Source organism: Schistocerca nitens, chromosome 7 (assembly GCF_023898315.1).
Source record: "Schistocerca nitens isolate TAMUIC-IGC-003100 chromosome 7, iqSchNite1.1, whole genome shotgun sequence".
NCBI classification, from domain to species: Eukaryota; Metazoa; Arthropoda; class Insecta; order Orthoptera; family Acrididae; genus Schistocerca; species Schistocerca nitens.
Genome location: NC_064620.1, coordinates 153,677,630 through 153,703,804, shown reverse-complemented (window position 1 = coordinate 153,703,804; position 26,175 = coordinate 153,677,630). Strand labels below are relative to the sequence as shown.

General features: G+C 40.4%; 1 protein-coding gene across 1 annotated transcript in view; it reads right to left on the bottom strand.

Annotated features, from left to right (window-relative positions):
- Window positions 1-1,119: 1,119 nt before the first annotated feature.
- LOC126195315 (sodium-dependent noradrenaline transporter-like) overlaps window positions 1,120-26,175 on the bottom strand; it is a 453,210-nt gene continuing 428,154 nt past the window's right edge. The window contains exons 12-13 of the mRNA XM_049933875.1: window positions 10,201-10,368; window positions 1,120-4,589 (exon numbers count right to left, since the gene is read on the bottom strand). Coding sequence (XP_049789832.1) covers window positions 4,491-4,589; window positions 10,201-10,368 — 267 coding nt within the window. The 3' untranslated portion in view covers window positions 1,120-4,490. The remainder of the gene's footprint in view (window positions 4,590-10,200; window positions 10,369-26,175) is intronic.

Here is a 26,175-nt window from a genome sequence, read left to right as displayed (position 1 = left end):
CTAATGATTACATTAAAAAGGCTTTTGCTTTGCCAGTATATAGTCAGTTGTTAGTGTTTTGTTTAAAGTTGAATGTCATTGATGGTTTTGGTTTCTTACTATCCTACTTTACTTTTCCATTTCTCACGGACTGCTTCTGAGCACTTTTTGCAACTTTACACTAGATTCTGCAACCCCACTGCACAGAAGTTCTCTACCTGAAAATGAAGTCAGTTGACAACAGTGGTCTCAAGTTCCTTGTTATCTGCAAACCATTCTCGACTGCACCATTTTTTCAAGTGCAAGAAATGATAAGTCATTGGATGCAAGGTCAGGATTGTAGTGTGAAAAGTCCCCAACAGAAATGCTGAACCTTATCCTTGATGTGTGCATGTCACTTGTCATGTAGTAGGACTGTCTTGGCAGTTCCCATACCATCAATGGATAGTGCTTCTCCATTGGGGCCTTTGCACCATATGTCAACTGGAAATGGAAAAGGTGTATGACATGGGCCACATGGCATACCACAGATAAAAGGTGGAGTCAGATAAGCAACAGTCACTTGGTGGTACCAATTTAATGCTGCACTCACTGCATCCTTGGCTACATTTAGTTATGATGGACTGTGCTTTTGATTTCAATTGTGAATACCATTCAGAATCTTACTATGGTCATGATACCACCCAACTGTATATTGGGATCACTAACTTCAGTGAATGTGTTTCAAATTATTTGTGGTAGTCCTCCAGAAATTTTGTGCTGTTTACAGCTAAATGTTTGTACTTTATAAATAACTGTTACACAAGGAGAGGAATATTAGGTTTTCTGCCAATTCCCTTAATCCATTTCAGGATACAAAGGAAAACCTTAATCTGGATGACCGAATAGGTGTTTAAACTCACTCCTCCCCTCTGCACATCCAGTGCACTTTATGACTATGTCACTCAACTCTGTTAAAATGTCAAAGCTGCTCTTCATTCAGACAGTCATATAACAAATATTCATACTCCATTGATCAAGTATGGCAGCATAATTAGGCATATATAAATCAGTGTGCAAAGAGAATTTTAGGTTATGTTGAATATTAAATTGCCAATTTTGAAGTACTGACAGTTTAAAATTAACTGTTAACAGTACAAGATGTGCTAAATATTTATTCTATGTCTCTTGTAATTACAGAGTTGGTATCATAAACGTCTTGTAGCAACAAAAGTAACACATTAATTTTAAAGAAAAATTATTCTTGTGTTTGTTTCTTACAAATTTGTCAAGTGATACAAATTATGACTATAAGGCTCAGCCAGTTACCATTAGCACACAACGGTATACAATCAGCATGAAATGTGTGAACACAATGTAAATTAAAATAATTTAAAAATTAATTATGCAGTTGTCACTTACAATTTTATGTGTTTCATAATGAACTTATCATCTCTGATTCTATCATAAAAAATGAGATCAGTCTCAAAAAAAGACGTACTTCATAGTTCATAAACTATACACAGAAGATTTTCAAAAAGTTTCATATGATCTATGAGCTATATTATTTTAAGTAATAACAGCAATAAATATTTACTTAATAATAACAGATTTTTTCCTCACAGTATTATTTACATTCATAAAGACGTAAACTTCTTTTTATATTCAGTGGTTGTTAAACTTAATCACCAGTATATTTACATTCACTTATTAGGACATGCACCATGGCAGTTTGGTTATACATTTTAAAAAAGGAACTGATTTTAGCATCTAATGAATTATGAAAATAGTCCTTCTGGCTAAATTATACCAAAATTACAAAAGAAACTCATTTATTGAATCTTTGGTTAAGAAGCAGATAGTGTATGTTAGAAACTTGATTATATGATACAGAAGTAGATGGCTTAGCCAATTGGCTGAATTTTGGAGAACATAGCTTGAGCCTTCCATACCAACTTTGACCCTTGCTTTTGTTGTCAGTGCTCTACCATCTGATTTCAGATAGAAGAGTTGCATCTGTGAAAGGTGAAGACCTGTACTGAGTTCTCAGTCTGACACAGAGGAATTTATGTGAAGGTATGGTGTGTTGTGGATTGAATAGATACTTTTTTTATATGCAGATGAAAGGGTGAAAAAAGTAACACCTTATTAATATGTTATGTGTTTAACAAAGATATCATAGAATTGTTGATAATACCAAAATAATAGTTAATATAATGAAACTGCTTTTGATTTAATCAGACAGGTAACAAATATTGGGTGCATAAATGTGGTAGCATGATTATTAAACACACATAAAACTCAGGTTGTGATGAGAAATTTCTTCTTTATATTAAATTGAAAGGTTTTGAGCACTGACAATCTGCAATTAACTGTAAACAAAAGAAGATCTGCTAAATATTTATTTTGTGTCCTGTACAGCAAACAATTCTGGGGTATAATTGGAGATATACATTGTACATAAAAATTTCATTTAAAATTCTTCCTTCATCACCACATTTACGCATCACTAAGCTTTAAAATGTGTGAAAAAGTTCCAAGGTAATGGCTGAATAAATGGGGAACAAACCTCTAGATATATTATAAAGTAATTATAAAACAATGTGAAATAGATAAATGGGATTTTCAGAACTAGAAATTTTTTAATCAGAAACTAAAGAATAACTTTGAAATGACATCAAAGATATAGGACAGAATGAGTTACAAGAGACAGGCAGAAAAATAATATAACATGAAGTGACTGAGCAGCTATGGGCAGCTACCTTGAGGAATAAAACAATACACTAAAGGAAAAGCAGTATCAGCACTACTTGAACAGATGAAGATCACAAAAATGAATGTAAAACTTGAAATTAATGAAATTTCAGACAGGATGAAGGCAAAATAATTCAAGGAGTGTCCTGAAACAGAAGTAATGAGTACAGAGCAGAAGGTGCATGAAGAGTAATTATGTGAAACAGCATAATAAATGCAGTAAGAAAGAGAAATATAAGATCTTGATGCTGCAGGACAGTAAAATCTGACATGTGGTGCTGATGATTTTAAGGTGAAGACAGTAACATGGATTCGTGAATATGAGGCTAGGAAAATTCTTATTGTTGTACTTTCAGAACAAGGATACAATATCAAATGAAAATGTCTTGAAGAGTAGAACTTTGTGGTGTCGTTTTCTACCAGAGAGATTGATGTGACTTCTGTTGTGTAATAAATAGAATTACAGAGATTTATAACATTATAAATGCACCACCTGGGTAATATTGGTCTTCTATATTAAATGGTTCTCAAATATGAGCTAGCTGCTCTTAATTTTTGAACTGTCATACTGTATATAAAAAATAGGGCTGAAAGAAGTTTTAATTTGAATTGTGATGGGAATGTTTTTAAAGCCTAGTCATAGAACAGTATTTATAACAATGGAAGGTTTTAGGTACATAGTCTCAAATCAAAATAATTTACTTGTTTGTGTACCACTGTACAAAGTCAAGTACAGAGGTTTTATTAGTATAACTATATATGATGCATTGATGATATGAATCACTTACTAGTCCTTCAAATTTCTTTACTAAATTTTTTTACTTTGTTTTGAAAGAAGAACAAAGTGTTTCTAAAGTCACTGGATCAGAACATTTCATCTCCTTGTTTTTGTCACCTTTTCAGGCAGGTTGGCTTATCAAGTCCTCATTAGTATTATTTCCCATGTTGGTTTCCATATTTTTTAGTAAATGTAATTAACATATAAATTGTTATAAGGGTTGTATAATGTCACTCTTCATCCATTGTTTCTAAACTTCTGGGATTCATTTCACACTATATTACAGTGAAATTACTTTCTCTTGAATTACTATAATGAATCCTGATTTTGGCACAATAAAGCTTCCATAGTTTAACAGGTTTGTTCTACCTTATGTATGCTGTCATCATAATAGTTACAAAATACCCAAAAATTTAACGTCATTTTTGCAGTGCATTTACTATTACATTTTTGTTCAGAAAATACTGAAATTACCTCACATTATTCAGCAGTTGAGCAACAATAGTACAGATAGCAGTAATACCTGACTGTGATGCAGTGGTGACTGAAGAAACTTTTGCTGCAGTTAATTCAGGTTTCTGTTACAATAACTTTTAAAAATATTAAATTTTGCATAGATATTATCGTACCAGTTTATCCAAGCTATTTTACATTTTGGCACACTTTTTCCTATTAATGGAGTTCAGATACTATCATTTCAAACTACAAAACTAAGGGTCTGATACATTCTGCACACAGCTGTTTGGATGAAGACATAATACTTTGCACTGTGCACAAGGCAAGTCTTGAACACACAAATTAATCTATTATTTCAACACCACTTTGAGACATTTTACTACAAAGTATTTAAAAAAATCATCACAAAAATGGTGTCTCATTCAGTCACATAAAAATGTTGCCTTCACATATGAAATTAACCTGGTACAAATTTTATAAGTTAACTGGTAGGCTGAAGGCAGTAGTTGCCAAAGTGGTCCCAGTATATGAGAAAACAAAATCTTCACACATATAGCCAATGTCTACACCTGAATCTTGTCACCACACCAGTTTCTCTGATGGCTTCATGTTCTTCCAAAGGTGAGATATTGTAGGCCAGTCTCTGCAGAAAAAAGGAAATAAAGTTGTTTAGCATGCAAACCTTTAGTTTCTGTAAGCATATACATGCAATTTAACAATCTTAGTTACATTTGCTTTTCATAGCTACAACTTCTAATAGCCTCATCAGATTTGCTGAGTTGAACTCTGGAAGAAACAGGAAGGAATGTGCGGGATGTTGAGGCTTTTGGTTGGGCTGGACAACTTAATCAGGTAATGAACTACTTGCAAAGTCAGGTATATGGGTTTGTGTGCAGATGCAGCTCATTTTTTCAGATTGGTACACTTAATTTAAGAAAGTTTCTATATGTTGCTGTTATAGCTATTTATTATTGTATGAATCTGTATATCCATAAGTATTTATAGAAATTTCTATAAGTTTGTTGCTTTTTATGAATGTACTTTTCCTCGATGTTATATTTTTATATCTTTCCTGTTTCACTCACGCTTGTACCATGGGTAAAATGCTCAAAATGTGGTGTAACACACACAATACACTTTTTAAAGGTCTATTTTGAACAGCTTGAAGAAGTAGGAGGATGTGTATGTGAAGAAAAGGTGGGCAGAGGGAGGGCAGGAAAAGCTGAATGCAGATTGGATGGATAAAAAATCTACTCATCAAGTGGCAACAGAATACACACACATAAAATATTGTTGTAATTGGCAAGCTTTTGGAGCCCATGGCTCCTTCTTCGGGTAGATGGGATGAAGGGGAAGGAAGAAGGGTGAAGGAAAAGGACTGGAGAGGTCTAGGAAAAGGGGTAGATTTTGGGAAAGTCACCCAGAACTGCAGGTCAGGGGAGACTTACAATACGGAATGAGAAGGAAAGACTGATTGTTGGGGACTGAATTGACGAATTTGAAAACCTGAAAGCTTAGAAGTGGAAGACAGGGTAATATGCTAGACAAAGATTTCTACTAAAACATCATTCACAAGTTGATAAAAGTGTGAAACTAATTGCATTGTATATTTAAAAACAAAGATGATGTGACTTACCAAATGAAAGCGCTGGCAGGTCGATAGACACACAAACAAACACAAACATACACACAAAATTCTAGCTTTCACAACCAACGGTAGGGAGAGGGCAAGGAGTCATTCCAATCCCGGGAGCGGAAAGACTTACCTTAGGGGGAAAAAAGGACGGGTATACACTCGCGCACACACACACACATATCCATCCACACACATACAGACACAAACAGACATATTCAAAGACAAAGAGTTTGGGCAGAGATGTCAGTCGAGGCGGAAGTGCAGAGGCAAAGATGTTGTTGAATGACAGGTGAGGTATGAGTGGCGGCAATTTGAAATTAGTGGAGATTGAGGCCTGGTGGGTAACGGGAAGAGAGGATATATTGAAGAGCAAGTTCCCATCTCTGGAGTTCGGATAGGTTGGTGTTAGTGGGAAGTATCCAGATAACCCGGACGGTGTAACACTGTGCCAAGATGTGCTGGCCGTGCACCAAGGCATGTTTAGCCACAGGGTGATCCTCATTACCAACAAACACTGTCTGCCTGTGTCCATTCATGCGAATGGACAGTTTGTTGTTGGTCAATCCCACATAGAATGCGTCACAGTGTAGGCAGGTCAGTTGGTAAATCACGTGGGTGCTTTCACACGTGGCTCTGCCTTTGATCGTGTACACCTTCCGGGTTACAGGACTGGATTAGGTGGTGGTGGTGGGAGGGTGCATGGGACAGGTTTTACACCGGGGGCGGTCACAAGGGTAGGAGCCAGAGGGTAGGGAAGGTGGTTTGGGGATTTCATAGGGATGAACTAATATGTAAGAGAGGTGGGAAGGTGTGATGAGAAACAAATGGGTAAGACAATGAAAGACATAGGAAATTAAAATGGAGCGAAGCAAAGTGTAGTTACAGTGAAGAAAAGCTGAAACATAAGAAATTTATGTAAATTAAGGCCAGGTGGGTGGCAAGAACCAAGGACATGTTCTACTGCTAGTTCCCACCTGCAGAGTTCTGAGAAACTGGTATCTAGGGGAAGAATCCAGATGGCGCGTGTGGTGAAACAGGTGCCAAGGTCACAAATGTCATCTTGTAGAGCATGCTCTGCAACAAGATATTGCCAGTTGCCAATATATACCCTCTGCCTATGCCCATTCACCCTTATTGATAATTTTGTGGTAGTCATGTGATGTAGAAGGCTGCACAGCCTTCATAATAGCTGGTATATGACATGTTGTTTCAGAGGTCGTTCTCCCTTTGATAGTATATGTTTTGTCAGTTACAGAGCTATTATAGGCGATGACAGGAGGGTGCATAGGGCAGGTCTTGCAGCAGGGATGGTGACAGGTGTAGGAGCCATAGGGTAGGGAGAGGATGCAGAGGGAGCATAGGGTCTGACAGTATTGCAGAGATTGGGTGGGCAATGGAAAGCTATTCTACGTGTGGTGGGGAAAATTTCAGACAGAATGGACCTCATTTAGGGCATGATTTTAGAAAATCATGGCCTTGTTGAAGTAGCTGTTTAACACATTCCAGACCAGGATAATACTGAGTCTCCAATGGTGTGCTCCGAAGCTGTTTTGTGGAGGGATCAGCAGTACCAGGATTGGATGTAATGGCCTGGGAAGTTTGCTTTTTAACTAGGCTGGTGGAGTAATTATGTGCACTGAAGGCTGAGGTGAGAATGGTGGTGTATTGCTAAAAAGAGGCCGCATCCGAACAAATAAGTTTGCCTCGGATGCCAAGGCTATATGGGAGGAAACGTTTGACATAGAAAGGATAGCTACTGTCAAAATGTAGGTACTGTTGTTTGTTGGTAGGTTTAATGTGGATGGTAGTGTGTAGCTGGCCTTTGGTGAGGACAAGATAAACATCAGGGAAAGTGGCATGGGATTCGGAATAGGACCATGTGAAATTTAATTGGGAGAAGGTATTCAGAGTTTCCAGGAATTTTAGCATGTCAGCTTCACCATGAGTCCTTATGATAAAGATGTCATCACTGTATCTAAACCAAACCAGGGACTGAAGACTTACGGATCCCAGGAAAGCCCCTTCCAAGTGACCCATGAAAAGGTTGGCATAGGAAGGAGCCATCCTGGTTCCAATGGCCATACCCCTGATCTGTTTCTATGGCTGCCCCTCAAAGGTGAAGTAGTTGTTGGTAAGTATAAAGTTGATTTAAGTGAGTAGGAAGGATGTCATAGGTTTGGAATCAGGTGGACACTGAGTGAGGAAATGTTCAGCAGCAGACAGACCATGTACGTAGGGGATGTTGGTATAGAGGGAGGTGGCATCAATGGTGACAAGCAAGGTGTTTGGTGGGAGTGGGATGGGCACGGATTTCAGGCAATCTAGGAAATTTTCGGTATCTTTGATGCAGGAGTTGAGTTTTTGTACTATAGGTTGCAGGTGTTGACCAACTAAGGCAGATATACATTCGGTGGGTGCTTTGAAGCCAGCAAATATAGGACAGCCAGGATGATTGGGTTTGTGGATTTTAGGTGTTAGTCCTTGTGAGGGGCCTCAGATTTTAAGGAGGGACTGCAGGTCAGACTTAATCACAGGGATGGGATCTTGATAGCAGACGCTGTATGTAGACATGTCAGACAGCTGGCTTAGACTTTCACTAACATACTCCTTTCTGTCAAGTACTACAGTGGTAGATCTTTTATCTACTGGGGGGCTGATGATGGAGTCATTAGATTATAGGGAACATAGAGCCTCGAGTTCTGCAGAGAGCAGGTTAGGGTCATCTTGTAGGGACCTGAGGAAGGGTTGTGAGGCAATGCTGGATTTTAGGAGTTCTTGGAAGTCTTGTAAGGGATAAATTTGAGGTAGTGGTTGTAGATTAAGTTGGGATCATGGTCTGAACTATTCCAAATCCTATGCCACTTCCCTTGATGTTGATTTCATCCTCACTGAAGGCCAGCTACATGCTTCCATCCACATTAAACCTACCAACAAAGAACAGTACTTACATTTTGAGAGTAGCCATCCTTTCCATGTCAAACATTCCTTCCCATACAGCCTTGGCATCTGAGGCAAACATATTTGTTTGGATGCAGCCTCTTTACAGCAATACACCATTCTCACCTCAGCCTTCAGTGCATGTAATTACCTGACCAGCCTAGTTAAAAAGCAGATTTCCTGGGCCATCACATCCGATCCTGGTACTGCTGATCCCTCCACAAAACAGCTTCGGAGCACACCATTGGAGACTCAGTATTATCCTAGTCTGGAATGTGTTAATCAGCTACCTCGATAGGACTATGATTTCCTAAAATCATGCCCTTAATGAAATTTTCCCACCAAATGTAGAATAGCTTTCCATCACTCTCCCAATCTCTGCAATATTCTTGTCAGACCCTATGTTCCTTCTGCATCCTCTCCCTACACTACGGCTCCTACACCTGTCACCATCCATGCTGCAAGACTTTCTCTATGCACCCTCCTACCACCACCTCTAATAGCCCTGTATCTGGCAAAACATATAATATCAAAGGGAGAGCCACCTGCGAAACAACACATGTCATATAACAGCTATTATGTAACCACTGTGCAGCCTTCTACATCCGCATGACTACCACCAAATTAGGATGATTGGGCATAGGCAGAGTGCAACTCACAATATCCTGTCGCAGAGCATGCTCTACAACATGACATTCGTGACCTCGGCACCTGTTTCACCACACACGCCATCTGGATTCTTCCCCTAGACACTAGTTTCTCAGAACTCCACAGGTGGGAACTAGTACTATAACGTGTCCTTGGTTCTCGCCACCCACCTGGTCTTAATTTATGTTAGTTTTCCATCTCAGCATTTTTCACAGTAACTACTCTTTACTTCAGTCCATTTTAGTTTTCTACATCTTTCATTGTCTTACCTGTCTATTTTTCATTGCCCCCCTCCAACCTCTGTTACATTCACTGCACTTAACTTTTCTCTCTTATTTGCTCATGCATGATGTTTAAGTAGTAATCTCTGTCTTGCATATTACCCTGTCTTCCACCTTTAAGCTCTCAGGTTTTGAAATCTCGTCGATGCAGTCCCCAACAATCAGTCTTTCCTTCTCATCCTGTACAGTGAGTCTGCCCTGACCCGCAGTTCTGAGTGACTTTCCCGAAATCTACCCCTTTTCTTAGACCTCTGCAGTCCTTTTCCTTCATCCTCCTTCATTCCCTTCTACCCTTCTGCATGAAGAAGGAGTCATGGGCTCCAAAAGCTTCCCAATCACAACAATCTTTTATGTGTGTGTATTCTGTTGCCGCTTGGTGAGTAGATTTTTTATCTATCCAATTAAATAATTAAAATAGATTCAAGGTATTTTGTTAGCTATAAATTTGTGTTCTGTAGTATTTTACTGTTTCTTATCACGCACCCTTAATTTTTATGAGTGTTGAGGGAAAGACCTATATGAACCACAAAAGATTTTATTTTCTGGGCCATCCCCAACAGTATGTGCTTGTATTTGGGTTTTTTTCCCTGAAGAAGATTTTATCTTTAAAGTCAGCTCTTTGTTTCTCATTCAATATAGATGTCATATGAGCTAGATTGACATGTAAAACATTTTTTAATTATTTGTGGAACACTTGTGTCTTTCTAAGTTGGATTATGTTATTTAAAACATTAATGATACTTGACACTTACCTCTTTACATGTGCCTGTGGAACTTAGGAGTTGGACAGTAGCTACAAGTGGTATCATGAGTATGGAGGACAGAGCAAGTCCCCAGCCCACCCATTCAGCCCAGCTTGGGTAGTGATAATCATTGTACTGTAAGGGCTGATGGTACAGGAGACCAAACATCACAACACCCTGTAAAGACATACAAAGAAATGTTGTTGTTATCTACATATACATTTATACTCTGAAAACCACTGTGAAATGCATGGCAGAGGGTACATACCATTGCACCAGTTGTTATGGCTTTTTCCCATTCCATTCACTTACAGAATGTGGGAGGAATGATTGCTTAAATGCTTCTATGCATTCTGTAATTCATCTTATGTCTTCACAATCTCTGTGGGTACAGTGCACAGGGGGCTGTAATAACTTAGATTCATCACTTAAAGTTGGTTCTACAAACTTTCTAAGTAGGTTTCCATGGGATAAGAATGAGATTTTTAAGCTGCAGCAGACTGTGCGCTGATATGAAACTTCCTGGCAGATTGAAACTGTGTGCCGGACCGAGACTTGAACTCGGGACCTTTGCCTTTCGTGGGCAAGAGCTCTATCCTCGAAGCTACCCAAGCATGACTCGTGCCCCATCCTCACAGCTTTACTTCTGCCAGTATCTCATCTCCTACCTCTCAAACTTCAAAGAAGCTCTCCTGTGACCTTGCAGAACTAGCACTCCTGGAAGGAAAGGATATTGCAAAGACATGGCTTAGCTGCAGTCTGGGGATGTTTCCAGAATGAGATTTTCACTCTGCAGTTGAGCTGTGAGGATGGGGTGTGAGAGTTGCTTGGGTAGCTCAGATGGTAGAGCACTTGCTCAGGAAAGGCAAAGGTTCTGAGTTTGAGACTCGGTCCAACACACAGTTTTAATCCGCCAGGAAGTTTCCGTGGGATAGTTGGCATATATCTTCAAGTATCTGCCAGTTCAGGTCTTTCAGCATCTCTCCCATGGGTCAGACTAACCTGTGACTATTCATACTGCCCTTCTTTCTTTCGATTCAATATCCACTGTCAGTACTATTTGGTACATGCCCCACACACTATAGCAATATTCTAGGATTAGTCGTACGAGTGTTTTATATGCAGTCTGCCTTGTAAACTGATTTCATTTCACTAGTGTTCTACCAATGAACTGCAATCTGCCACTTGTTTTACCAATGACTGAGCCTTTGTGAACATTCCATTTTATATCCATACAGATTTGTTGTCATATCAACCTTGTAAATGGCAGCAAACAGTTAAGATTTTCTAAGTCCCAGAGTGAAGCTACCTTGCTTACATTACTGCAGTATCGACATGAGATGGGTGTGAAGAATAATATTTCACCACCAAGAGTGGTTCAGGGAAAAACACTATGTCGGTGCTTCTGGCAAGCCAGACTGTGGAATTCAGCAGGACTGCAGTAGGCACAGCAGCTAGACAGGATCACGTCAACTTCATTATATAATGACAAAAATTCTACTGCTGATACAGTGATGCATGCCAAGAGCTTATACAAACCAGTCCTATACTATAATAAAATCTTCAAGCAAGCACAGCAGAGTGAGAACGACTGATACCTTTGTAATAACGAGACCTATGCGGTCATGACAAGTGTGTCAGGTAAACATTGGCCATTCTTCGCTCCATAAATACCTCAGCATTTTAACTCATGAGGCAGTCAGTTCAGACAGATAGAAGGCATGCATAACACTCACACTTGATGCCCTGATTGCAATAGAGTGACGCCTGGCAGAAGTCTGTTACAGGTTTCCTGCATGCTACTGAGTAACAACAGCCACTATAGGGAGTGATGGTTACCTTGCCGTAATCACCAGTTGCAGAGTTCAACAGCACAGCCTGCCACTGTCACAGATTGGTGGATCTGGGTTCCTTCTAGTGATCCTGGTTCAGGACACCAGCATTCCTGATGCTTTGGTGGTTGGGCCAGGGCCTTCCTAATCAGCAGTCCAGGATCATCATACTGCACAGCTATATGACAACCGTCATCATGGTTTGACATGTAAAGAAGAACAATAGGGGACAGAGCACCACTGAAATTGGCATGTGTAAGTCCAACACACACACACCACTGTCATTCACTGCCGCAGCATCGTGGTATGGTGAGTGAAGCCTCTGTGGGTAGTACTGCCATAGAACAGCCAGTGAGGAATGGGTGTGTGGTGTCTGCTATCTTGAGTGAACAGTAGGCAGCTTATGACACGATTCATTGATGGACTTAGACAACTGATGTCAACAGCAAGTCAAGACACCAGTTGTAATTTATGGAAATAAATAACTAATTCTGCATCTTCTTTCACTGCACCTACTGGTGACAACAGATCGCTACCATCCTTCCAAGGAGATCTGGCAAGTAGCAAACTGAGAGAGGGCCTCATGATACAGAACCATGTCTACTTCCACCCTCCCAGCAGTCATCTCTTGCAAAATTGGTGTCAAGAAGTGATTGTGCTTCTGATGCTTGCAGTATCTGCATCAGAGGTCTGTATGAAATGTTTTTCAATGGAGCCAGACCAGCAGTTACAATTGTGGTGTGAGTCTCTGAAAGGTTTTGTTGCTCGCACATATATGTTTTGGCTGTGATTGTGTCCAGAATAGTATGGAATGAGTTAAGAGTTACTTTTGTAAAGCCTAATGAACCTATAGACGTATCTGAATTTAAGGGGTGATTTATAAGGAAGTGTATTTAGCATTGTAAAATTTGTAATTTGTCTTGTCACAGTGCACCTTGTGATAAGTTTATCCCTGTAATATGTTCTACTTGTGGGAAGTATGGTCCTGCAAAAGAGGACTGTGTTAAGTGTCATTGGGTATCGATGAGAAGAAGTAATAAGTAATTTTTGATCTTTGTGATCATGTATATTTAAATGATTAATGGAAAATCTCATATAAAGATGTGAAACAAATACTAACAAAGAGATAGAGGGGCTGGCCAGTACTTACCTCAGCTCAGTACAGCTGATAGATACACAAAAAACAGAACCGAAAATTTACGTTCCTAGCTTTCGGAACAAATGTTCCTTCACCAGGGAGGAGAGAGGGGAAAGAAAGGGAAGAAAGGAAAGTGGATTCAGTTACTCAAAACCCAGGTTATGAAGCAACAGGGAAAGGAAAACAGGGAGGGTAGCAAGGATGGAGGCATGGTTGTCATGTATATGTGTGTTGTATAAGGATTAAGCCTACTGCGGTAGAAAAGAGGCTTACAGTGATAGAAAAGGAAACTACATGAATATAGCACAGACATGAGCAACTACTACAGTGGACACAGTATCAGCTTTAACAGGGCAGGTTAAATTATTAAAGAAACAGAATGAGCAAGTGGCTCTGCAGTTTCATAGTCAGATGTGAGATCATTCACAATCAGGTCTGAGTGTAGCTATATCAATACTGGTAGTGCGTTCCTCAACACTGGATCTTGTACCCACCAGCCTTATTTCCATTTTTTCTGGCAAAACATCAGAGGATAAGACTATTTTCCTTCAGGACATGATATCTGTAGCAAAGTTGTGCAACTGGTCTGAACAAACATCACTGCAGATGGCCAAATTGTGGTTGTCAGGTGAGGCTAAGACATACCTCATGTACCACGATATTTTGAGTAAGAAAACCTCATTTTCAGAACTGGTGAATGGCTTAAAGCAGTGGTAACAAAAATAAAACAGTGCTTGTTTCTTTCAAGAAAAGTTAAGTAACTTGTGACAAAAGTATGTTCAAGTAGGATACACAACTTGAACATCCAAACTTATGAACTGACTAACAACCCAGACACTGACGCTGTTACATTGATAGAGGCTGAGGATAGGTTACTAGATGTATTCTTAACATTATTTCTCCAGAATTTTCTTGCCGAGTGAAAATGGAAAATCCACAGGCTGTAACAGCAGCAGTGCATGTAGCTAATTATCTGCAAGAGATAGATAGTGCTGCGATGTCTCAGAATGATCAGAAAATGTTTGTGTCAAACAAAGAATGTCACCACTGTGGAAAAAAGGGTCATTTAAAAATCACAGCATCACCAACCGCAATGTTTTGATTGTCAACAGGTCGGTCATAAGCCACAGAAGTGTAAATCAAAGAAACTGGGTAACTCTAATAGAAATAAGGAGTTGATAACGACAATGGGAATCTTCCTTCGATCTAGAAGCAATTCCCATTAAATAGAAGTGCATTAAAAGTGCATGCAGAGATGGAGTGTTCGTTGGTAGCTTGGTTGAAAGGGAAAGAATATGAATTTTTGGTAGATACAGGTGCACATGTATTGGTTGTCAGTCTGGACCTCAGGGATAAGAGCAGATTACAAAAACCAAAGTACAGGTTGTGCACAATAGGCGGCAGTGCAGTTGATTCATTCAAGACAAAATGGCTCAGGTTTAGGATAGGAAACACAGAGTTTTATGAATAAAGTGTTGCTAACTGTGGGACAAGGTGTTGCTGCAATATTGGGGTTGGACTTTCTGGTTAGGAATCATGCTAGAATCAACCTTTTGCAAAGGAAGCTGAACTCGATGGTAAATTATTCCTGTCAGGTACAACAGTTGCAAATGTTTCTGTGTCACAAGATGCCCCTGTTGCAAAGGTGGCATGAATAAACTATATATGAGTGCATTAAAAGTTGTTTTGCATGACAGAGTACCAGCAGGTACAGGAAAGCTAATCTGGGTACCAGTAGATACTAATGTTCCACGGAATGTTGTGTGTTTGGAAGAACCACTGGCAAGTAATGATGTGTTGGATGAGCAACATTGTTTTGTATGTAGGTGTACAAGGGATATTAAGAGTCAGTTGTGGTACCAATAAGCCCCAATAATTTTGGGGATTACTGATAGGCAAGTTAGAGGTTATGCAAGAGGAAGATATCGGGTATTCTAGGATACAAAGTAGAACAGAGCAAACTATTGACATTTCTCTGTTGTGAGAAAAAGTGAAGCATTTTAAGGGTGAAGATGGATCGTTAATGGAATCAGTGTTAATATGATATAAGGATTTGTTCACTCCACAGGAGTGTTACCTGCTAGCTTTAAAATAGCTATTCAAGCTGAAAGATACTTCAACTTGTCTAATGAAATGAGCTTTGAAGCTAAGTAAATTCCTTTAGGATGTAACTCACAAACCAAGTGCTAAACACACAAATGCTGACACATTTAGTAGGAAGCTGGGGCACTGCAAGTCTCTGGGTTTCATCTGAAAGATCAGAAGAGAATGCAAGCAAGTGATAAAGAGTGTCAGGTATACTGCAGACAGCCACAATTTGTCATAAAAGATGGGATATTGTGTAGATTAACCAAGTGTGGACCTTGTGCTGTAGTTCCAGCAGCTTTGCAGACAGAAGTATTATGGCAAGCACATTATCATACTTTATCGGGTCATGGAAGTAAGAGAACAATGAATAGAAGAGTAGTAGAAAGTTTCTGGTAGAGAACAAGACATGCTGATGTTCAACAGTAGGTCAAGACCTGTATTCCATGTGCATAAAATGCTGATTTAAACCATCAAAAGATACAATTACAAAGACTATCAGAGTCTAGCTATCTGTTCCAAATGAAAGGAGCAGGTATTTTGGTGCCATTTCACAGGAGTCAATCAGATAATGAGTACCGGTATGTGTTAACAATTATTGATCACTTCTCAAGGCACCTGGTGATGGTACCAATACCAAATCAGAAAGAAAGCACAGTAGCTCACACTATGGTAAATCATTGGATACTTAAATTCAGGGTATCTCAAATGATTATTAAAAATCGAGATACAAATTTCATGTCTGGTCTCATTAAGCATTTGTGTCACTTACTGACAGTTAAGAAATTACTTATGACTCCATTCCACCCACAGGCAAATGGGCACACAGAATAAGTTCATAGGACTATATTGAAGATGATAAGCCATTATGAGAATTCTCAACACATAGGCTGGGACATATATTTAGATTTTACTGTGAGTGCCAACAATTCACAAACTCATACAAGAACAGGGTTATCACATTATGAGGTTGTATATGGATGCTAAATGCCATCTCCATTTGATGTGATTCACACAAAGTTGGGAAAAGAAGGTGAGCATGTTAAGGAATTTACAAAAATCTAAAGGAAGTCTGGCAAAATGTAAAAAGGGCCAACACAAAATTGCTAGAATGTCAGGAGTGTTTGGGGTTAAGTAAAAGGAATTTACAACAGTATCAGATAGCTCAAGGGCATTACTTGTGAATCCTTACATTCCAAAGGGTAAGATGAAAAAGCTTTTGATGAAGTTTCTAGGTCAAGGTTGAGGTAAAGTCACTTGTCTGAAATTTTGCCCACCACACCTAGAATATCTTTCCATTATGCTCTCAATGCTCCACAATATTCTTGTCAGACCCTACACTCCTTCTGCAACCACCTCCCTACCCTATGGCTCCTACCCCTGTGACAGTCCCTGCTGCAAGACTTGCTCTATGCACCCTCCCCACCACCTATAGCAGCCCTGTAACTGGCAAAATATATACTATCAAAGGGAGAGCCAACTGTGAAACAACACATGTCAGCTGTTATGTAAACACTGTCAGCCTTCTACATCAACATGTCCACCACCAAATTATCAATTAGCATGAATGGACATAGGCAGAGGTTGTATACTGGCAACTTGCAATATCCTGTTGCAGAGAATGCTCTACAACATGACAATAGTGACCTCGGCACCTGTTTCGCCACACACGCCATCTGGATTCTTCCCCCAGACACTAGTTTCTCAGAACTCTGCTGGTGGGAATTAGTGCTACAACATTTCCTTGGTTCTCACCACTCACATGGCCTTAATTTACATTAATTTTCCATCTCAGCATTTCTTCACAGTAACTACTCTTTGTTTTACTCCATTTTAGTTATCTATATCTTTCATTGTCTTACCTGTCTATTTTTCACTGCCCCGCCCCCCCTTCCCACCTCTGTTTCATTCAATGCACTTAACTTTTCACTCTTATTAGCTCATGCATGATGATGTTTAAGTAGTAATCTCTGTCCTGCATATTAATCTTTCTTCCAACTTCAAGCTCTCAGTTTTTCTAATCTTGTCCAATGCAGCCACCAACAATTAGTCTTTCCTTCTCATCATGTGTGGTAAATCTTCCCTGACCAGAAGTTCTGGGTGTCTTTCCTGAAATATACCCCTTTTCCTAGGCCTCTCCAGTCCTTTTCCTTCACCCCTCTTTCTTCCCCTTCAACCCTCCTGTCTCTGAAAGCTCACCAATTACAACCGTCTTTTAGATGTGCGTTCTGCCGTCGTGTGGTGAGTAGATTTTTTTATCTATCCAATTATATTATTTTGTCAATAATTGATTGTTTTCGTTGCTATACCTCCTTGAAGAGATAGCTACATGACATACGTGGGTGGACGCCAAATATTATTCTTACTGCTCACTTTTGTTCAATCATTACTTTCTTTCTAAGTGATGAGTTACCCCAGAAAATCATTTGATAAGACATATGTGCAGAATACATCAGGAGGTTGATTTGTTTGTTTCCAAGATTAGCAATTAACTGTTTAAGAAGCTCAGTAATATGCTTATTCCATTTCAAGTTTTCATCATTATCTACACCCAAAAATTTGGAGCATTCTACCCTGTATACTAATTTGTGATCATGTGCTACATTAGTTGTTGCCATGACTCTGTTTGTTGTACAGAACTGAATGAGCAAGGTTTTTAAAAATTTAGGGAGGTCCATTTTCTGAGAACCACTTTATAATTCTTTGTAAACAACAACAAAAACTATTAACCCCCGAGTGGTTGCGCCTATGTATAAAGTGCGCCAATCACAAATAACACTGCCTTGTACTGTTTCTGTGTTGTTTTACAATTGCAAGCCCATACCTATTCCTCCATTATTGCTTAATTGAACACAGTGATAAGTTGTGCTGACATATGTCCAAGTGAGCAGCAGTAATATAAAATAAAAGTGAGCAAGGTGAGAAAAAGTTACGATCCATGCAAGAAAATGGCCCAGATTCTGAGCTAGCAGCACAATCCCATAATGAAGCAGTTGTCTATGAGATAATTAGCAATCAAATAAGTGGTTGATTGGGATCGGATGCAGCTGCACTGTTTAGTATTTCAAGTGGGTCATTATGGTCGGGTAACACTTGTATGCGGCAACAGACTGATATAAAGAATGTTTATTTTATTATTTTTTAATAAAACAGTGATTTTGCTCATCTAATGTAAGTTTATTTTATTGTTGTGTAATTAAACTAAGATTAAACTGTGATTTTCCTCGTATGGTATGCCTTGATAATTAAGGGTAGCTGTTCTTTACATGTATAGAAAGTATGCCACACACCCTCTCATGTTATAAAAAATGGCATGCCCTCTCAAGGATTAATGAGTAAATTCTGTTGGCAGAAATGTAAGAATTCTAAGATTCTCAAAAATACTGTCTCCATAGCCAGAAAGAGGGGTGGGGGTGGGGGGGGGTGGGGGAGAAGGAGATAAGTGTCACTGCCTTTGGTGTGAAAGGACCTGGTTCGAGTCCTGGTACCTCCTCTATTGGTTCCACTCAGCCCTTATGAGTCCAAATGGGATGCTACTTAAATAAAGAAGCAGGGTCATCATCAGGATTCATCAACTGGTAACAGCTGGAGGGACTGGCGACGTGCTAATCTCATGTTGTATGATCATGGACTGCTGTCATAGTGCACTGTAAGCAACAGTTGGCCAATCAGAACTGGTCTAACACCTAATCCATGAGTGGTGTTCACTTTACTCAAAAAGTGCAAGATGTGTGGTTATCTACCTTATGTCTTGTGTGCATGGCCCCAGTAGATAATTCCGTAAGATTATAGAGAGTGAAAATATGCAAAACAATTAAACACTTTTGCCGTTAGGTGAAGGCAATGAGAGATGCTTGTAAGACTAAGCCATTAAGCCTTGTTGAACTGAGGTTATAAATGTGTTGATGCCATTTTAACTTGTTATCCATCTGGACCTCTAGGTTACAGGTTACACAGGGATTTTCATTTGTATATGAACATTACTACTTCTGGTAGTTTTTTTGTGATCAGTCTTCTGTTGATTAGATGCAGCCACAGCCCACCATATATTCCTGTCATGTGCCAACCTCTTCATCTCAGAGTAGCATTTGCACCTAATGTCCTCAACTGTTTTGTTGAACATATTCCAAAGTTTTTATCATATTCAGTTCCCTCAAGTACTATGGAAGTTATCTGCTATGCCTTAACATATCATCCTCTCCCTTTCTCTTGTCAGTGTTTTCCTTATTTTCTTTGCCAATTCTGGGGAGAATCTTCTCATTACTGATTTTATCAGTCCACCTAATTTGCAGTATCCTTATACAGGGCCACGGCTCAAATGCCTTCATTCTCACCTTCTCCAGTTTATCCACAGTCTACAGTTCATTTCCATACAATGCTGTGCTCCAAACCTACATTCTCAGAAGTTTATTCATCAAATTAAGGTCAGTGTTTGATACTAGTAGACTCTGTTGCCCAGGAACGCCTTCTTTGTGTGCGCTAGTCTGCTTTTAATGTCCTCTTTGCTTACTCCATCATGTGTTATGTTGTTTCCAAGATAGCAGAATTCCTTCACTTTATCTACTTTGTGGATTCAAATTTTGATGTTAATTTTATGGCTAATCTCATTTCTATTATTCCTCATTACTTTCATCTATCTTCAGTTTACTCTCAACCCATAGTTTGTGCTCATTAGAAAGGCTCTCTAGAGTGTTCATTCAGTTCAGCAGAACCTGCAGTTCATCTTCACTTTCACTGAGGATAGCAATGCCATCAGTGAATCATGTCATTGATACCCATTCACCCTGGATTCTAATCTCACTCATGAACATATCTTTTTATTTCTGTCATTGTTTCTTCAGTGTACAGATTGAACAGCAGGTGGGAAAGACTACAGTCCTGTCTTACATACCTTCTAATCTGAGTACTGCATTATTGGTCTCCCAGTCTTATTTTCTCCTTCTAGGTTCTTGAACATACTTAATATTTCCTGTCCTTAAGCCAAATCAGTTGTCATCTGACAGATCCTCAATTTCTTTTTTCATTTGTCTGTATAATTTTCTTGTCAGCAACTTGGATGCATGAGCTTTTAAGCTGACTGTGCAATAATTCACACACTTATCTGCCCTTGCTTTCTTTGGGATAGTGTGTATGCTGTTCTTCTGAAAATTTGGTGGTATCTCTCCAGACCAACCTGAATAGTTGTTTGGTTTCCACATCCTTTAATAATTTTGGAAATTCTAAAGGAATCCCTTCTGTTTTATTTGATCACAAATTTTCCAAAGCTCTTTTAAACTCTGACTTTAACACTGGATTCTGTATGTCTTCCACATCGACTCCCATTTCTTCTTCTATCACATCAGACAGTTCCCCACCTCATAGAGGTTTTCAATAAACTCTTTCTACTGATCATTTCTCTCCTCTTTGTTTAACAGTAGAATTATATTTGCAGTCCTAGTGTTGAGCGTTATGCTTTTAATTTCATTGAAGGTAGTTTTGAATTTTCTGTATGCTGAATCAGTTGTTGCAGTTATTATTATTATTATTATTATTATTACTATTTCAATTCCTTAACATTTTTCCTGCAGCCATTTCCCCCATGCTTCTGTGCACTTTCTATTTTTTTCACTCCTAATTGGTTTCTTTGCAACTATCTTCTTTGTAACTATACTTGTCTATCGAACTTCATGATTATTCTTTTTAGAGATGTTTAAAGGTCTATTGTGTTATTAATGATCACAGTATCTACAACTTTAGAGAACTTCAAATGCACCTCATCATTCCTCAGTACTCACTCAGTACTCAGTATCCCACTTCTTTCAACATTGATTCTTCAGAACGATTCTCTGAAACCTCAGACTACTTTTCATCATTACTAAATTGTGATATAAGTCTATATCTGTTCCTGGGTTATGTCTTAAAATCCTATATCTAATATCAAAATCTCTGTCTGACTAATGTGTAATCTAACTGGAGTCTTCCCATGTCTCCAGGTCTTTTTGAAGTATACCTCCTACTCTTGTGATTCTTGAACAGAGTATGCACTACTACCATCTGAAATTTATTGCAGAACTCAAATTAGTCTTTCTTCTCTCTCATTCCTACTACTGAGACCATATTCATTCATAACTCTTGTTTTCTACTCACTATTCAATTGAACTGGGACCTGATTATTCCCATAGTGGTGACCCCATACAGAACGGTTCACGAATAGATATTCCATCTTCTTTCATGTGTGCATGGAGTGATGGAGCCCGGTAACCACATAACAATAAAACAAGAACAGCTGGTTTTGCCGTTGGTCAGTAATGTCACGCCACTGCCACCTACACCAAATGACAGTAACAATGCAGGATACTGGAACAGAAACAATAATTTTAAGATTCCATCTTTCTGGCCCACCAAAGCACAGATATAGTTCCTCAATTGGGGTCCACCTTTTGTTTACATGGAATCAATGCCAATGTGGATCAGTTTACAATGGTTGATTCATGACTGGATCTAAGTGTACTCAAATAAATTGATGATGTACTACAATATCAGTCTTAGTCCTCTACTAAAAAGATTTTTCTGCAATGCTTTGTGCTACCACCTGAATTCCACCTGCATAAAATTCTTGAAAGAGAAAATTGTATTGGTTGTTCCCCTTCTCAAATATTCCAGCCACTGCATGCACTGCTCTCAGAACAATCACTACAGATCTTGTGGATACATAGATTGCCTACAAATACTAGGGCTAGTATGTCTGCATTTGCAGACATCCAATTGATGATCTGGTGTGCAAAACAGATATGACTGCTGTTGTTTGTAAGGATGACAGTTCATGTGCATTCCTACACTTCCCACACAGGGTGGCTCAGAACCATGCACTGGTCCACCACAACAGTTAATGACACAGACAGGGCTATCTGTTTGCCAATTGTTCAATGAATTTGCAAGGCTGAATCCCAAATTGGAGAAACACACAGACGACAGAAGACTTAATGCTCCCTGCTGTTCCAAATGATAGATCTTCAACTGGTATTGGTGTCACATATGCTTTTATGATGCTGCTAGACAATGCACAAGCCCATGTCATTACCCAAACTCCAGTGATGGGCAGCATGAGGTGTGTGTGCTCATTAAAGGAAGACTCAGCACCTCAATTGTTGCTAAAACACCATGGTATCTGTGGTAGCTGACTCTGGCTGGCTTTTTGTACAAGACTGCTGATTGTTTTCTAGTTGACACATGATGGTACTCTTAGAGCTACAGTGGCTGCTATGCAGACTGAGTTAGATAGTGCAGGTGGTACTGGGTGATGAAGGGGACACTGTGGCTGGTTCTTGAGGTGGTGGGAGGATAGGGGCTGTGAGGGGAAATGGCATGGGAGATCTGTTTGTGAATTAGATCTGCGGGTAGTGCCAATTTGTGAAGGCCTTGGTGAGACCCTCAGCATATTGAGCAAGGGAGTTTTTGCCACTGCAGATATGCCCTCCCCAGATGGCTAGAATGTATGGAATGGCTTTTTTGGTGTGAAAGGGATGGTGTCTGTCAAAATTCAGGTACTGTTAGTGATTGATGGGTTTAATGTGGACAGAGGTGCAGAAGGAGACACCGGAGAGGAGGAGGTCAGCATCTACCCTATGTTATCAAAAGTATCCAGACACCCCCCAAAACATATGTTTTTCATATTAGGTGCATTTTGCTGCCACCTACTGCCAGGTAATCCATATCAATGACCTCAGTAATCACTAGATATAATGAGAGAGCAGAATGGAGCACTCCGCAGAACTCATGGACTTCGAATGTGGTCAGGTGATTGGGTGTCACTTGTGTCATATGTCTGTACGCGAGATTTCAACACTTCTAAACATCCCTAGGTCCACTGTTTCTGATGTGATAATGAAATGGGAACATGAAGGGATACGTACAGCACAAAAGCGTACAGGACGACCTGTCTGTTGATTGACATAGACCGCCAATAGTTGAAGAGGGTGTGTCGAAGCAAACTGGGTTATTTTTACTTCCCCTCTTGTTTTACCATCTGCCTCCTTAAAATTCATTTTTTCATGTCTGACAAATTACAATTAACATACATGAGTATAATCTGCATTTCATAAAAGAGAAAGGTTGGCCCCCAGTTTTAAAGATTATAACACCAGATCTAGTTTTGTGTTTAGTTTTATGTATGTAATTGATTTTCTAATTTATTTTGACTATTCCCAGTTAGTATCTTTCATTATAGGGTGAAATTAGTAATTGTTTTGTAACTTAAATTCTATTGTTGACTTATAGACAAATATAAATTCTGTACTAGTTATAAATATTTGTAAGATGAAACACTGGCTTTCTTTAAGTATTTATTTGGCTCTATTCGAAAAAATGTTAGCAAAGCCAGCCCTTAATTAATTCCAAAGTAATTAACAGTTTTATCAAAAGTATTGATTGCATAACTATGTATGTTAATTTCATCATTTAAACAAATAATTCAGTTTAATTCTTGTAGTAAAAGAAACTGTTAAAAAGAAGGAAGTTTTTGATGTACTCAGTTAATTTAATGAGTTAGTTTTCAATTGTAATTTTTAAAAATTAAACATGGGACTGTGGATAGTTTCAGTGCCTATTATTGTGAGGATACACAAGGGCCCGATTTTTGGTCCTAAGACAGTCAGTCTGTAGTAGCCACCAGAAAGATCGCGGGAGGCGCACATTGGCACGGTGCATCACGGGCGGTAGTTGCCGCAAGTAGAGTCCCGTCCACCAGAGGGCACGCGAGAATTCGGACGCGACCTCTGCCGGCGTAACAACAAGAACAACAACAACAACAACAACTCCAGCAGCACGGGCCGTGCCCAGTCAGTCTACATCGGGCATGCCTAGGACACAGTCCCGGTCTACGCTAAGTGAAGTGCGACGTAAACGTGAACAGTGTTACTACACAATTGGCGACGAGTAGGGTCGTTCTTTCGCGTGTTGCGTCGTTGTTCCGGTTTCGCAGTTTCTCCACGGCATGGAGGATTTGGTGCGAGTTTTGGTTGCGCAGCAGACGGAACTCATGGCCACCATGAAACAAGTGCTTCTGGCGTTGCTCTCCACGCCGTCTGCTCCGGCACAGTTCCCTCCTCCCTTTCCCCCGTATGACGAGACGGCGGAGGATTGGGACGCATATGAACATCGCCTTCGGCAGCATTTTCAGGCGTTTCATGTTGCCGAGGCGGAGGTATGTCGTGCTCTCTTCTTGTCTTGGATATCTCCCTCGCTGTATCAAGTTTTGCGGCAGCTAGCGCCGTTGCAGGAACCCTCGTCCTTGACTTTTGACGCATTGTGTTCGTTGCTGTCTTCATATTATCGCCGCCGCACGCATGTTGTGGCGGCTAGGGTCGAGTTCTATCAATGCAAGAAACAGCCCCATCAGTCTTACTGGGCGTGGGCCGCTACCCTGCACGGTCTTAGTCGCAAGTGTCATTTTGTCACGGAGCAGTCGCGAGAGTCGTATGCCCACGTTATGGTACGCGACGTCATTGTTCGTTCAGCCCCTGATAGGGAGGTCTGGCAACGGGCCCTGCAGTTAGAAGACCCTTCCCTCGAGGAAGTTCTGTCCATTGCTCAATCGTATGAAGTCTCTCACGCGGCAGGTCAACAGCTGGAAGCGTGGTGCGACGTCGCGGAGGTTCAGGGTGGCGCGGCCGCGTCCACTGTGTCCGGGGTGGATGACGTGCGAGCGGTACAATCCGGCCGTTACGGCCGCTCCCGCACGGCGCGTAAACAGAATTCCGGCCGCCGGCCCCTGTTGCCGTCCTGTGCGTCGTGCTATATACATCACGATCGGTCAGAGTGCCCTCAGCGTTGGGCCGTTTGTCGCAAATGTAATAAAAAAGGTCACATTGCTAAAGTTTGCCGCTCAGCCTCAAAGGCATCGAAGGAAGCAAGTACAGAGGACATGGACGTTGACATTCAGGAAGTTTCATCGGGCCAGGCTCCCGATGCATCGGCCCACAAACTCTTTATTGAGGTGTCGGTTCGGTCGCGCCGGTTACAACTGCAAGTAGATACGGGGGCGGCAGTTTCGTTGTTGAATGCACAAACTTATTCCGACCTTGGATCGCCCCCGTTGGCGCCAGTTTACCGGCATCTACGCAGTTATGGTAAACAGTTCATTCCCCTACTGGGTCAATTCACTACCGACGTGACTTACAAATCAGTCACTCGGCCTATTACTTTTATTGTTGTCAGTGATGCGAGCTCCGCTAACCTTTTTGGCCTGGATGCCTTTCAGGCTTTCGGTTTTTCTATTGCTGACACCATACAGTTGGTCTCCGAAGACGTTCCCTATCGCTCATTGGAATCTTTGATCTCAGACTTTCCAGATATTTTTGAGGAGGGCCTGGGGCGTGTTTCCGATTTTGAAGCTCACTTAACGTTGAAGGCGTCGGCTCGCCCGCGTTTTCTACGCGCGAGACAGATCCCCTTGGCTCTCCGCCCTCAGGTAAAGGAAGAGCTAGACCGGCTGACAGCCCTAGGGGTCGTTCTTCCCGTTTTTTCCAGTGAGTGGGCTTCGCCCCTCGTTATTGTCAAGAAGCCCTCAGGAACCTTACGTCTTTGTGGCGATTTCAAGGCCACCATTAATTCCCAATTGGTGGTGGACACCTATCCTTTGCCTCGTGCTGATGAATTGTTCTCCGCCGTGGCGGGTGGCCAATATTTTTCGAAAATGGATCTGTCGGAGGCTTATCATCAGATACCTCTTGATGAGGACTCCAAATGGCTGGCGGTCGTCAACACCCCGTTTGGCCTTTACCAATACCAGCGGTTGGCTTTTGGAATATCCAGTGCCCCGGCGATATTCCAGCGTTATCTTGAGCATGTCACGTCGACAATCCCTCATTGTATTAATTACCTGGATGACATAATTGTCACAGGCCGCAGCACGAAGGAACACTTGCACAACCTTCGCACCCTCTTTCTCAA